Genomic DNA, 13,426 nt, shown 5'->3' on the forward strand with positions numbered 1-13,426 from the left:
CTGAGTTCCTTGCACTGATGATCCCAGAACAGGGTACTTGTGAGACCACATCTGAGCACTATGTCAGCCAGCAGGGAAGGATGGCTTGCCTGGATCTACTGCCACACTGTCACTAACACAGCCCAGGAAGTGGTTGGTGTTCTTGGATGCATGAGCACACTGCTTACTCCTGTTTAACTTGTTGTCCACCAAGATCTGTAGGTCTCCTCTACAGGGCTGCTTCCTAAGCACTTGCTCTCCAACCTGCATTCTTACTGCCTGGAGTTATTCTGTCCCAGAGAAGGACTCTGTACTTCACAAAGCTCCCATTTCTTCAGTTTTCCATGGTCTTTCTCAACAGCAGCCCTGTCTTCCGGCATATTGCCCACACCCCAAAATTGGGGTCACCCACTAATTTGCTGAGAGTTTAGTCCATGCCGTCATTCAGGTGGTTAATGAAGTCACTAAACAGTTCTGGTTCCAGTACTGAACCCTGAGAAGCCCTCCCCTAATTACTACCTGACAGGTTGACTTTGTACCAGTAACCACAACACCAATTTTCCATCGATCTATTAATCCATTTATTCAGTATATACCTCACCAATTTGGCACAAAATTAAGGACACTATGGGAGATGGGTTAAAAGCCTTCCTAAAGTCAAGGTATACAAAATCCACTGATTTCTCCTTATTCACAGTACCACTTGCCTCACAGAAAGTAATCATTTGGTCAGGCACTGCTTCATAGAAATAGAGAACTGTGGAGATGAGACTGTCCAGTCCAACACACTTGTTCTAAACAAAGTCAGCTAGAAGGGTATGTTAATTGGCCATCTCCAGACTGGTTTTGAATACCTCCAAGGATGGAGACTATGCAACTTGTTTGGGAAACCTGTTCCTCCATTCTATCAGACTTACCTTAAAATACATTTCTCTTTAAGTGAAATTCATTGTATTTCAATGAATCATCTCTTGTTATGTAAATGAACAGCACTGAGAAGAGTCTGGCACCCTCATCTTTATTATTCCTTCTCCCATTAGGTATTCACACATACTGGAAAATCCACCCTAAGCCTCTTCTTCAGGCTAAGCAATCCCAGTCTCTCCTTGTACATCAAATGATCCAGCTCCTGGCTGTACCCATGTACCCAGTTCTATCTTATAATCATAAACCTAGAACAAAGGACAGCACTCTGTATGTGGCTTCACCAGGGCTGAGAAGAAGGGAAGGAGAGTCCCACTCAAACTCCCTGTGATGGATATTATACTCCATAGGTGTCTTCCAAGTTTGTTCTCCTACAACTCCCTGCAACTGGCCTTATTCCCTCCTCTAGGGAACCTGAATTCCATCAGGAAATTCATGGTCACTGCAACCAAGGCTGCACCTGTTCCTCACACACCCCCAGTCAGACCTTTCTTGGTTTTAAGTAAGAGATCCGGTCAAAACATTTTCCCTCCTCAACTCCTTGAATATCTGTGCTAGGAATTTGTCACCAAAGCACCTCAGAAACCTCCTTCAGAAACTCCGCTGTATTGGCCCCCGCAAGCACATATCAGCATAGTTAAATCCCTCCATGAGAGCCAGGGCCTGAAAATGTAAGGCTTCTTTCAATTGTCTGAAGTCCTCATCTACTTCATAGTCACAGGGTCAGTCTGTAACAAAGTTACAGACCACAAAGTTGCCTGTGCTAGTCTGCCCCCTAATCCTGACCCACAAATTTTCAACTTCCCCCATCATCCGTCAGTTCTGCACAGTCCCAGTCCTCTTTTGCACTCCTTGCCTACCTGGCCTTTTCTTCCTAAAGAGCCTGTACCTGCCTGTTGCAGCACTCTCGTCACATCTCCAGGACTACAGTGAGATTATGGCACATTAAAGGTAACACAGCTCTCCTACTTGACAAGAAAGATCACAGAGTGCAACAACATGCAGAATCACCAGCTAGGCCTCATAATTGTTAAGGCTTGTAGATGAGGAACAGCAGTTCTCTTCAACAGAAAAATTTCAGTTTCTCATAATTCACTATAGCAGAAGGTACAGCGTGACATTTATGTCCTCTGTCCTTAAAATAAACGGTAGGTTATCAAGAGTAGCTGATCACAATAGTCTTGTCCAACCTCAAAAAAATTAAGCACAAGAGGATAACTGACATTCATATCAGAACACCTCTATGACTATTTGGGTTAAGTCACACTTTGCTCAAAGCAAGCTTCCCAACTGCAAGGAGAGATGACACAAACAATCATTTCCCAGGCAAAAGAAAGAAGTGAAAGGCTTATGTTGACAGTTTCAGATCAAGTTTTTCTCGCTTCAAACAAAAAGCAGGTAATGGCCTGCTACACTCTGCTGCAGACTACTAGGGTAACTTAAAAGCTAAGAACAAGCTGGTCTACAGCAGTAAACAAAGGTAAAGAATCAGAAGAGAAAAAGAAAGGAAAAAATGCACAGAAGAGAGTCTCTTGCAGTCTCTTTCCACAAAAAATTGACTGATCCTTACCTGAAAATCCTCTTTTATAGCTTGTAGGTTATACACAAAGAACTTCTGATAATGTTGGAAGAGCAGAGTCAACAGAATGGAGATGGCACTTGGGACTAATAACAGACTCTTTGACAAAGGTGCTTTATCTTAAAGAGAAAATAAACAGAAAAACACTTTAGAGGAAAATCTCTTCCATTTAAAAAGTGCCATATTTAGACAGGCGATCAGCAAACAATAGTGCATCATCTCAGTTTTATCTAATCAACTTCCCTTGCAAACAGATAGTAAAAACACCTCAACCCGAGGAAGTCTTCGGAGATACTAATGACAATTAAATATTCATTAGACATCTCGTCTTCAACATTCTCTCATGAAATTAATTGTTTGGTTATAATTATTCAAAGCTCTCCATACCTATGGAGATCACCTCTCCCACACAGCTCTCCTAACACTCAATGATGTTTCAGGAAACAAAACAATTACTTGTTACTAGCAAAATAGTCATGTAAATGGACTTCAAACAAATACAGTTGTTTCTTTTGTGTTTGAGATCAACCTTTATTCTCAAGGCTATGAATAAACATTGTGAATAAATTTCCTTTCTCTTCACCATGCTTGGATCCACCATTCAAGGAGGAACATTTAAGCTAGCTTACACAACATTCATCCTCCTTCCATTCAAACACTGTAACTATTAACAAAGAAATTAATAAAACTGCACGTGTGAAATCATAACTTCTTCCCCTCTAAGAGCAGGAATTTCAAAAACAACATTCCAAAGAAAGCATGCAGACAACAGTGAACACCTTCAATGCGCATTTACTAAAATCCATCAAGTGGAACATCCAGCACAAGTACATGCAGCAATTCATCCTAAGCACTTGGTGCAGCTGCTGCAAAAAAATCAGGCATTGATACAGCCATTCAAACCAGTATAAAATCTCTGAAATACCACTCTATGACTTCTCCCTTTTTCACAGCTGCAATTTTTATCATATTTACTTCTTTCCCAGCACCCCATTTATAACACAGAATCCACTCATCTATGCATCTGCATTTTTGCAGGGTTCTATCACAAAACACGTAGCTCCGCTGTCATTATTCTTAGATAACAAAAGGAATAACATGATTAAAACTACTAAAGGGAAGTAAACACAGTGATCACTTAGCACATAACCCAGATAAACCATCATAAATGATTCAGTCAACAACATCTGCCACGTACCAAAAGACTGAACTGCCAGAAAAGGAAGATGATAATAAGCACCAAAGCCAAGATTTTAATCATAGTACAATCTCACTACCATCAAAAATAGGTTATTACTGAGTAATCGAAGCAGGATCCTCACCCAAGTGCTAACTGATAGCTTCAGGAACTTTCGCTGTCAACTGTCTGCAGTTCACACCACCTTGAGATTCTCAGTCTTCTGTCTCTCACCAGGTGGGGGAAACATCTTCCGATGTGCATCGTATCATCTACTTGTGCTTATAATTATTATTTCAGATCCCGACTGTACTTTTGAGTTCAGCACTTACAGACTCGCTTTCCTTACTCCATTTAAATAATCAATGCCTTGGAAGTACGACCCTTTTGGAGAAATTAAGCAGTGACTTGGAACAACACAGGCTCTACTCCCACAAACAGATTTTCTTCGGGAATTGGATCAGGAGAGTGGCAACATCTGGTCGTTTTTTTCAGGTTTTTTTAGTACAGGAAAATTATCCAGCTTTCAATTTACCCATTTGTTTTTATTTCTCTAGTAACAAGGTTTTCTATAGTCTTTAGATGTCCCTTTTTCAATTATTCATTCAACTGATTCATTTTAATGCTTAAAAAAAAGAAAGAAAAAAAAAGCCAGCGTTCCATTAGTAAACTTAACTTAGATAATACTTAATATGAAAAGGTCAGTTTTATAACCGGAATACAAGAGAAAGTAGAAAGCAAAGACTAATCAGACCCATTAGAGTAGTCACAATGGTAGACCTTCCTGAGCCAAAGTTTGATAACACTTGGCATTTCACATTATTGAAGGAGTTTAAACACATTTTATAAGAACTCTTTAATCCCACGATGTACACATAACAATCCTGTTACCATAAAAAACACAGTAAGCAAATCACTAGATATCTCTCCATACCTTTATATTCCTACACAGGTTTTATACCTGTTTTCAGATTTCATTGTAATTTTCCATGCCATCAGATCATTATCAGAATCATAGAATCCCTAAGGTGGAAGAGACCTCCAAGATCATCCATTCACGTACCACCAACGTTGCCCACTACACCACGTTCCTCAGTACAACATCTAACTTCCTTGAACACTTCCAGGGTCAGTGACTCAACCATCTCCCCAGGCAGCCCATTCCAGTGCCTAGCATTGCTTTACAGTTAATACACAAAGTTCATTTCTAATTTGTGCATGTTCAAAAATCACCCACAGAACACCATCCAAAAGTACAAACATGCCATTTTACCACAGTCTCCCTTTTAGCTTTCAGATGAGACACTTTAAATCCTATTACAGAGGATAGAATTTAATTTTTAAGCCCGTCACCTAGTGAAAAACCACATAAGTAACCAAGCCATTACTGTGACAGCTCCCCACAGGGAAAGTCACATGAGTAACGGAAACTTCTACTCTCAAGTTTCTCAAAATGTCATCCTACTTGAGAAGTGTATTGCTGGCCAGTTAAATGAAGAAAGATTACCTATATCAGATGAACAACACAACTTCCAAAACACTTTTTTTCAAGTGTTTCTGGTACACCCAGTATAAGCCAGTAGTTTGCCTTACCATTCAGCACCATACAGATCCTTACCAAGGACTGCTGCTGTGAGGCCACCAGTGAGAGAACCCCCCTGCTGCTGCCTGTACCATCTGCATCTACCTGTAAGACCAAAAACAACTCAAGAGGCCAGATACTGCACAACTAGGCATTCTGACATCCAGATTAAATACCTTGATTAGAATGGAAAGGTAACACTCAGGAAGCAGAATTCTGGTCTGATAGATCTGCAACGCCATGCGGGATGCAAACATGTCCTGCCAGTCCCCATGGTATTGCTGTCTACAGGCAGCACTAACATCTATGTGCACAGGGAGGAAAACACACCTCCGTTCCTCTGTGTCATGTAAAGAATGTAGAATGAAAGAATAAACTCTCATTTTGACCCTGAAAAGCTAAAATGTACCAAATATTATCTTCAAAGATCTCAGAATATATTTGCAATCCCAAAGCACTTTTTAAGTGACTATTTATCCAAGCAACAGGCGATAACAGCATCACTGCTGTGACAGATAAGTGAACAGAGCAATTCTGTAACACTGGTGAAGCATGCCAAAACCACAACGAAAAACACAGAACCAGCCTTCACTGCAGATCTTTGCTTCTCTCTGGTGCACTGGAGAAGATCTCACCAAAACTATCCTCATAAATTCCCAGAAGCATTGCAGCCTACCACTTTCTTGGTGACACTGCCACATTCAAAGGACAGAACTGAGGAACAAGAGGTGTCCCTGGAGACTTTCAAAGCAAGGCTGGATCAGGCCCTGGGCTACCCGATCTAGCTGTGGTGTCCCTATTCGTTGCAAGGGAGTTAAACTAGACAGCCTTCAAAGGTCTCTTCCAACTCCAAGGATTTTATGATCTCTCACAGAGGGGGAGGCTGATGGCACAAGCTGTTGCAGCTTCAGAAGCCACCACTGCATTAAGAAGAATACGAGAGCTGCAGTAGCAGAGTTTTTGAAATGTTTTTCTGTTCCTTGCCTGTTCAGCACTCATCGGTGAGGAGATGCAGCAGCTGAGAATACCAAAAGAGGCAGCAAGACTAACCTGCTGTTCAAGAATGACTTTTCAGGGAACAGGTTCACCCCTTAGACTGCTATTGTGGGCCCAAGACTCAAGTGTTGACTTGTGAGAGGATCTCACTGCAAACCCCAGCTGACAGGCCGTGGCTGCAGAAGCTCAGGTTAGCTCAGGACATTTCTCTGCAGATCCTAAGTGAACACACACCAGAGCTGCAGAAGAAACATGATCTGTAATGGCTTTTTAAACTGTCACCTGGAAACATCCCCACATGAACTGCCTGAGGCAGCCTCATCACTTCCATACAGACAAATTAACTGTTGGGGACCACGACAATTGCATGAAGTACACATGAACTATCTGATAATGCCTATACACATTGATACACATGAGATACATGAGTCTTTCAAATCATAACTGATGGACATGCAAACGCACAGTTTTTCCTATATCAAGTGCACTGGCAGAGTCAGTAGTCTGTGGGGCTTTTTTTCATTTTTTCCTGCCTTCAGCTGTCATTCAGCTATTCATCCACTGTGTTTCATGATCTGAACAAGAACCAGCAGCACATCCACTTGCCTAAAGTGGCATTTCAAAACAGTTTTCAAGGAGTCTTACTTTTCTCCCTTCAGACGCAAGTCTGCTAGCACACCACACAGAAATACCATTAAGAGCATGAACGATTCATTTTGAGTATTAGGAAACCTTGCTTATCCTTTATTGTAATGGTTGTTGAAACTCACTATCTGAATTAATATCCAAATACTTTTTAAGTGTTTATCAGACACCACGTGCCTCTGGGAAACCAGAATAATTGTATCAGATCTGAGGATCTGAGATCTAAGTCTGTTCTTTGCTATCATGGTGCACTGGGTCCTGAACAGCAGCTGAAAGCAAATCAGAACATGCTGTGGAGGGAGGACAACACGAGATACTGACACGTGTAATGCTGCTGGAGGAAGGAGGAAGATGTCACAAGCCGACACACCAGCTGTGAGGAATGAACTCTTCCAAGTGATCACTTTTTAGGTCAGTTGATCCAGTAATTATTTTTCCAGTGCCTCATCCTTTGGAATAGAACATGCAACACGAGAGGACCCTGCAAAAATACTGGAGTTATTGCTCCAAGGATGATATGACTGAATGACATATCCTTGCTCACAAAAGCAACTCCTGCCCCTAGGCACGCAGCACAGGCACAGGAAGGGGATGTTCTGCTCAGCCTGCCTCATCACAGCGTACTCTGGTGGTTAATCAGCATGACGTCTGCAAGTGAATGCAGTCATAAGAGTGTCACAACAGGAAGGGATTTTCACCAGAAGCTTATGAACTTAGTGCAGAACCTTAGCATACATCCTCTTAACATGGCAAGAAAAATCTAGTCTGTGCTCCTGTTACGCTACAAAAGACCAAAGGATTTCAGTCCTGCAGCAGAAACGCATTTGGCAGGAAGAAAGTCAGAAAAGAAACCAACGGTGATCACATTTTACATCTGTTTTCACAAGACATTGGTAGGACTGTAATCAAACCTATAACCTATACACTTACTGTCTAAGGAGGAGTTGGTGTTAGCCTAGGTTACAAACTGCAACAGATACCAAAAAAAAAAAAAAAAAGAAGAAGAAGAAGGAAAGAAAATCTTTGTTTTAAATGGAACATTTGAAAAAAGAAAAAAAAAAAAAAAATAGAAAGTGAAACAGTGGTTATCTAGTTGAGCAGTCTCTTCTTCCTCCCTTCCTCCCAGCCACAGAGCATATTACCCTACTACTATTAATACACAATGCCGGAGACATCAGGTACAGCTACAGCACTGTGCTGCACAGATCCCCACGGTGGTCTGAAATTAGCTAGCTCTGTGGCACAAGTGCAACAGCCACATTTTTGCAGCACGCAATGACTGGCTAATTGAGCTCCTGTGGCCGCACCGTTCCCAGGACTCAAGCTCATGTTTTGAGCCACACTGCTCTCTAGCATGCTGTTGTACAAGCTGAACTGTTTTCCCAGATACCACTAAACTGCTTAAAACTTATGCACACAAGCCAGATATAGTCAATACATACTCCATTTTTCCTTTAGTCACATCACAGAGCATCAGCTGATGTAGTTTAATTATTTTCCTAATGCCTGCACACAGCACACTTCAGGTTACACAAGCTGAAGAGCACATTACTGCACTTCTGTCTTGGGGACAACCAACCTTGAGCATTCCACCACAAGGTTCACAGAGAGGTTAATGCCTACGTAGCGTTAGAGGAAACCCTTACATTAACGTTCAAAGAGCTCGCCTTCCAACTGCTGCACAAAGTACTTTGTGCACAGTAGGCACATTTTCAGGTGTAGCAAGTGGATGTGCTTTAAACTTAGACTTCGGTTTTACCTTAAAACCAAAGATTAGCTCCAGCTGACTCTCCTACTATCCATACCCATGGACAGCAGTGAACATAGCAGCACTACAGCTCTGAGCAGCTAGCCCCACACCAGCCCTGATACACTCATGCTGGCCTCTGCTGAGCCACAGAAGCATTTCAGTAGCATTATTCATGGGATGTGAGCATCTGGCAAAATGTGACAGACAGAATCGTAAGACAGTTCGGGTAAGAAGCTGATCCTGAATTTGTTCTAGACACTGCACTGAATACAATGTAACAATACTCAAATTGCTTCTCCCTTGGCAACACAAACTATTACACTCATCTTTGCATCTTTGTACCGTTTCCAGAGTCTGCAGTAGTCCACAGTCACTTACTTTGCTTTATTCCAAAATTAGCAAAGTGAATAATAAACTAAGAATTCAAAGAATGACTATAACATCTTAGTCCAAGGTGCTACCAATCTTCCTTGGATCATTATTACCAGATGGAGTAAAAAGTTTAAAGCCAGCTGCAATTGCAGCCACTAGGAGTCAAGTTATATTCTCCCGTCTGTTTCAGACGAGGATTAAACATGACGTACAAGAACCAAAGAACTTCAGATGAGTTAAAGAACTATTTAAGTTCTGATTAAAAGTTTCAGAATAAAAAATAAGTTTTTTAAAAAAGGTGACCGGGCCAAACCACTACACACCTGCTCCTGGAAAACTGACTGGTGAAACTGGTGGAACACTTTGCCTAAGGAGCCCATTCAGACTCACATTACCAACACCCGGTGGAGCTCTGGGGTCACTGGTTGTCCATTTTGGTATAGCTAACGATGAGAACCTCGCTGGAAGGTGTGACAACAAGGTGATGGGACAGAATGCAACAGAATGCAGAAGCCACTGGCATTTCTGACATGTCAGAAGACACTAAAATCCTTACTCTGTGATAGATAAAACAACAAGTAGGTCAATTTCTAAATGACCTAAGATAGGAATTCAAGGCCAGGCTGGATGCGGCTCTGGGCAGCCTGGTCTGGCGGCTGGCGACCCTGCACATAGCAGGGGGTTGAAACTAGATGGTCATTGTAGTCCTTTTCAACCCAGGCCATTCTGTGATTCTATGATAAGTGACTGAAAAAAAAAACCACCACCACCACCAACAAAAAAGATTTACCAAACTGTATCACTACGTGGCTTGTACCAAACACTACAGGTGTTATAAAGGCACTCAGAGGTGGCACATTGGGCTATGAGAGACTTCAGCTTGACCCGCCGCATCAGTTGTACTGCAGTCTAACTGGCATCTGGTTGTCCTACCTGGGGTGAGTTGGTGAGGAGCGCACTTTGTACCAGTTTATCAGAGAAAACTGGAGGTTTTCTCTGATAACCTCCTTTCTTTTCAGAGGTTGAACTGCGCACGCTGTACCAGCAGAACGGCATCTCCGCGGGGCCAGCACGGATCATTCTGCTGACCACAGTTCACCCACTCAGCCAAACCAGGCACCTTCTCACGCCACGTACTTTCTCGCAGCTTTACACATCGTCTCGCACCTCCGAAGAGCTGTTCTACGGCGCGGAAACAATCGCCCACCGGGAGCCGTCATTGCAGCACGACTTTACCAGACCCCTCCCCCCCGTCGGTGCTCCCCGTGACACAGTCAGGACCCATAGCAACAGTCGGCTCTCGGCCCGCGCCTCGCACCGGCCCGGTCGGAGCGCCCCCCGCTGCGGAGCTCCCGCCGGCAGCGCGGCCCCGTCCCGCCCCGTCCCCCGGCGGAGGGGCCGGCCGTCCGCCACGCTGAGACGCCGACACACTCCTCGCCGCCGCCAGGGCCGGTACTCACAGAGCCCGTTGGAGCCGGTGCTGGTGAACATGGTGGTGGCCCGGCGGCGGCCCAGCCGCGGCGGGCGCCGCTAGCGGAACCCCCGGAGGCCGGGCAAACCCCGCGGAACCGCGGCGGGCCCAGGGACGCGCGAGTAAGGCGGCCGCGACGGGCCAAACGCCGCCGCCAGCGAGCGGGCAGCGCCCCCTACCGGGACCGCCGGGAGGGGAAGGCGGCGGCGGGTGCGGGGAGCCGGGCGGGGGCGCGCTGGAGCGGATGCCGTGGTCAGGATCGGGGAGAAGGGAGGTCTGTGAGAGGCAGGGGAAGCCGAGACCGTGGAAGTGGTGGTGTTCGAGCGACTGGGTCGTTTGCACGGTCGGGAGGGGTGTTGTCTTTGCTGTGAACCTCATGGCTATAGGGAATCTTGGGTCACGGTAGATGAGCTGTTTGCTGTACAGCCGTCACACAGCGCCAAGTGGTTTAGGCTGGAACGGACCTCAAAGCCCGCCCAGCCCAACCCACAGGCAGGGCTGCCGTCCACCAGCTCAGGCTGCACAGCGCCCATCCAGCTGCCTTGAGTGCCTCCAGGGATGTGGCACCACAGCCTCCCCGGGCAGCTGTGCCAGCGCCTCACCGCCCTCTGAGCAAAGAATTACTTCTTCCTAACATTCAACCTAAATCTCCTCTCCTGTAGTTTGACAGCTCCACTATCTTATCACTACACTGCCTGACAGTCCCTCTCCAGCTTTCTTGTAGGCACCGTCAAATACTGGAAGGCCTCAGTGAGGTCTCCCCAGAGCCTTTCTTCTCCAGCCTGAACTAGCTCAGCCCTCAGCCTGTGTCCACAGAAGAGGTTCTCCAGTCTTCTAATCATCCTCGTGGCCCTCCTGTGGACTCACTCCAATAGCTCCATGTCCTTTTGGTGCTGAAAGCCCCTTCTATCTCAATGCACCTTCCATTTAGTGATATTTAGGGATATACAATAACCAAAACAGGCAAAGTACACTGTTAATTAACCTGCAGCACAGACAGGGGGCAGATTCAGAAGGCAGGTGTAGGCCAAACGCAGCAGCAGGGGACATCTTGAGGCCACAGCAGAAGACCACCTTGTTTGCACAGGGTTTGAGAGGTACACAGTCAGCACTCAGACATTCCAGGCATGGGGGAGGCCAAGCACTGCTAGACTGATATAATGTATGTGAGTCCAGGTATTTCTATCTAATTACTTGCCCCTTTCTAAAGATGAGTTAAATTTGAAAACTGAGGACCCTTCAATCCATAAGTTTTGGAAAAGTACAACACCTGGCTCATCCCAGGAGCCCACAGTGTGTCTGCACAACAGCCAAGTATACGTGCTTATTACAGCTAATGGAGGCGCAGTCCATAGGTTCAGTGGAGACTGGAGAGACTTTCGGATGATCAGAGGAATGTGTCTATTTTGGGATGAAATGAACTACCCCCTAAAGGCCAGCAACTATTGATCAGAGAGCCTCTAGCTGTAACAGTATAGATATCAACATTTAAGGTAGGATGAGGCAAAATCCACCCTCAATTTCATTCAAAGCCTGAATCCACCCTCAGTTTCATTCAAATATGGTATAATAAGACAGAAAATTGGGGCACCCAATTTCAGTGAAATGGTCAAGTCTGCACAGAAACCTGACCTTACTGAAAAAAGTTATACAAGGCACTTAGAGAGGGATAGTGCTCTGCTCTGTGTCACAGATGTGAGTGTCAGGAAGAAAGAGGATGATGTCTGTGAATTTAGAACCGAGAGCCCCAAAGTCCTATTTTTTAGCACACTGAACTGTAAGCCTTAACTTTGATTATTTCCCTTGATTTATGTTCTCATATCGTGTCATATTAGAGAGATTCTTTTCTGTTCAGAACTGGTATTGGATGGAAATCAGAATCATTAAACATCCAAGAGTCTTAAATGCATTCTGCTGAATAAGGCTGAATTTGGGCAAACACTTAAATTCTCTTTTGAAAGCAGCTCTGCAGATTTGCTATCAGAGATACTGAATGAGTAGCAAGCAGTAGTGCAGCATCATACCATAATACGTACTTGCAGATTTATCAATACTGCTGAGATACTGGGAGCTGGCTTTGGATTTCTGTGCTATTTTGTGTAAGTCTACAAATACACTACTGAGTCTATAAAGCATCTAAAGATCTAGCATCTAATGTCTCTGTTTCAAAAAATAAAAAAGATTGAGTTATTTTTTCTGAGATTAGATTGGATGAGATGCATAATGTGTTTTTGAGAAAACTGTCTACCCAGTGCTAATAATTACTCCTTTATGTACCAATTGAATGGTACAGGAAATGTAGCTTTTGCCTTCAGACACAGTGGCAACCAGAGACTTCATTAAAGAAGAGAGCTTTCCTGCTGACATTGGCAGCTCCAGCTGATAGCTTGTCATAAGAATTATGTGAATGATTTGCATTATTTAAATATGAAGTGTTGTCCTCTTTGGAGTTAAATGAAATCGTCAGTGCTTGTGCTTGCCTTGGAACATATCCCAGAATAGGAAAGCTACCACTTATCTGCTAATCTACTCAGAACAAGCTTAGAAGGCTTTGACACTGCTCAAATGTCAGCTTAAATATCTGCATTTGTTTTTTACATCTAGTTAGCGAGGTCAATTTGCTATGTTCAAAATAAACTTATTTAGATGTTCTGCTAAAAAAAAAATAAAAATCCCAGGAGACTGAAAATCTGAAAATTATATTTCTCTTATCTAATACAATTAGATTTCTTTCTTTTCGAACTTGCAGTGTTTTTAAACCAACTCTTAATTACTAATTAATCTCCAAGAGTCAGGTGCTCCCCTGCCACAAAGAATGAAGGATAGCAGCAGAGTAGAACAGGATGGAAATGCAACACCTCACACGGGAATCTGCTGTCTTAACTCAGTGCTATCAGAATTCTGCAGGTTCATGGGTGATGGTCCCTCATGTCTGAGGTTTCTGTGGCTTT

The 13,426-nt window shown here is 43.9% G+C and overlaps 1 protein-coding gene across 3 annotated transcripts in view; it reads right to left on the reverse strand.

Moving 5' to 3' along the window:
- The window catches only part of UBAC2 (UBA domain containing 2), a 93,247-nt gene extending 82,628 nt beyond the window's left edge, over window positions 1-10,619 (reverse strand). Inside the window, exons 1-2 of one of the 3 annotated variants that reach the window (XM_052664428.1) lie at window positions 10,465-10,619; window positions 2,474-2,601 (exon numbers count right to left, since the gene is read on the reverse strand). In XM_052664428.1, the coding sequence (XP_052520388.1) occupies window positions 2,474-2,601; window positions 10,465-10,495 (159 nt within the window). In that variant the 5' untranslated portion in view covers window positions 10,496-10,619. The remainder of the gene's footprint in view (window positions 1-2,473; window positions 2,602-10,464) is intronic. The other 2 variants (XM_052664430.1, XM_052664429.1) reach the window with 2 other exon arrangements.
- Between the last annotated feature and the right edge of the window lie 2,807 nt (window positions 10,620-13,426).

This window comes from Tympanuchus pallidicinctus, unplaced genomic scaffold (assembly GCF_026119805.1).
Source record: "Tympanuchus pallidicinctus isolate F22 unplaced genomic scaffold, pur_lepc_1.0 scaffold6, whole genome shotgun sequence".
NCBI classification, from domain to species: domain Eukaryota; kingdom Metazoa; phylum Chordata; class Aves; order Galliformes; family Phasianidae; genus Tympanuchus; species Tympanuchus pallidicinctus.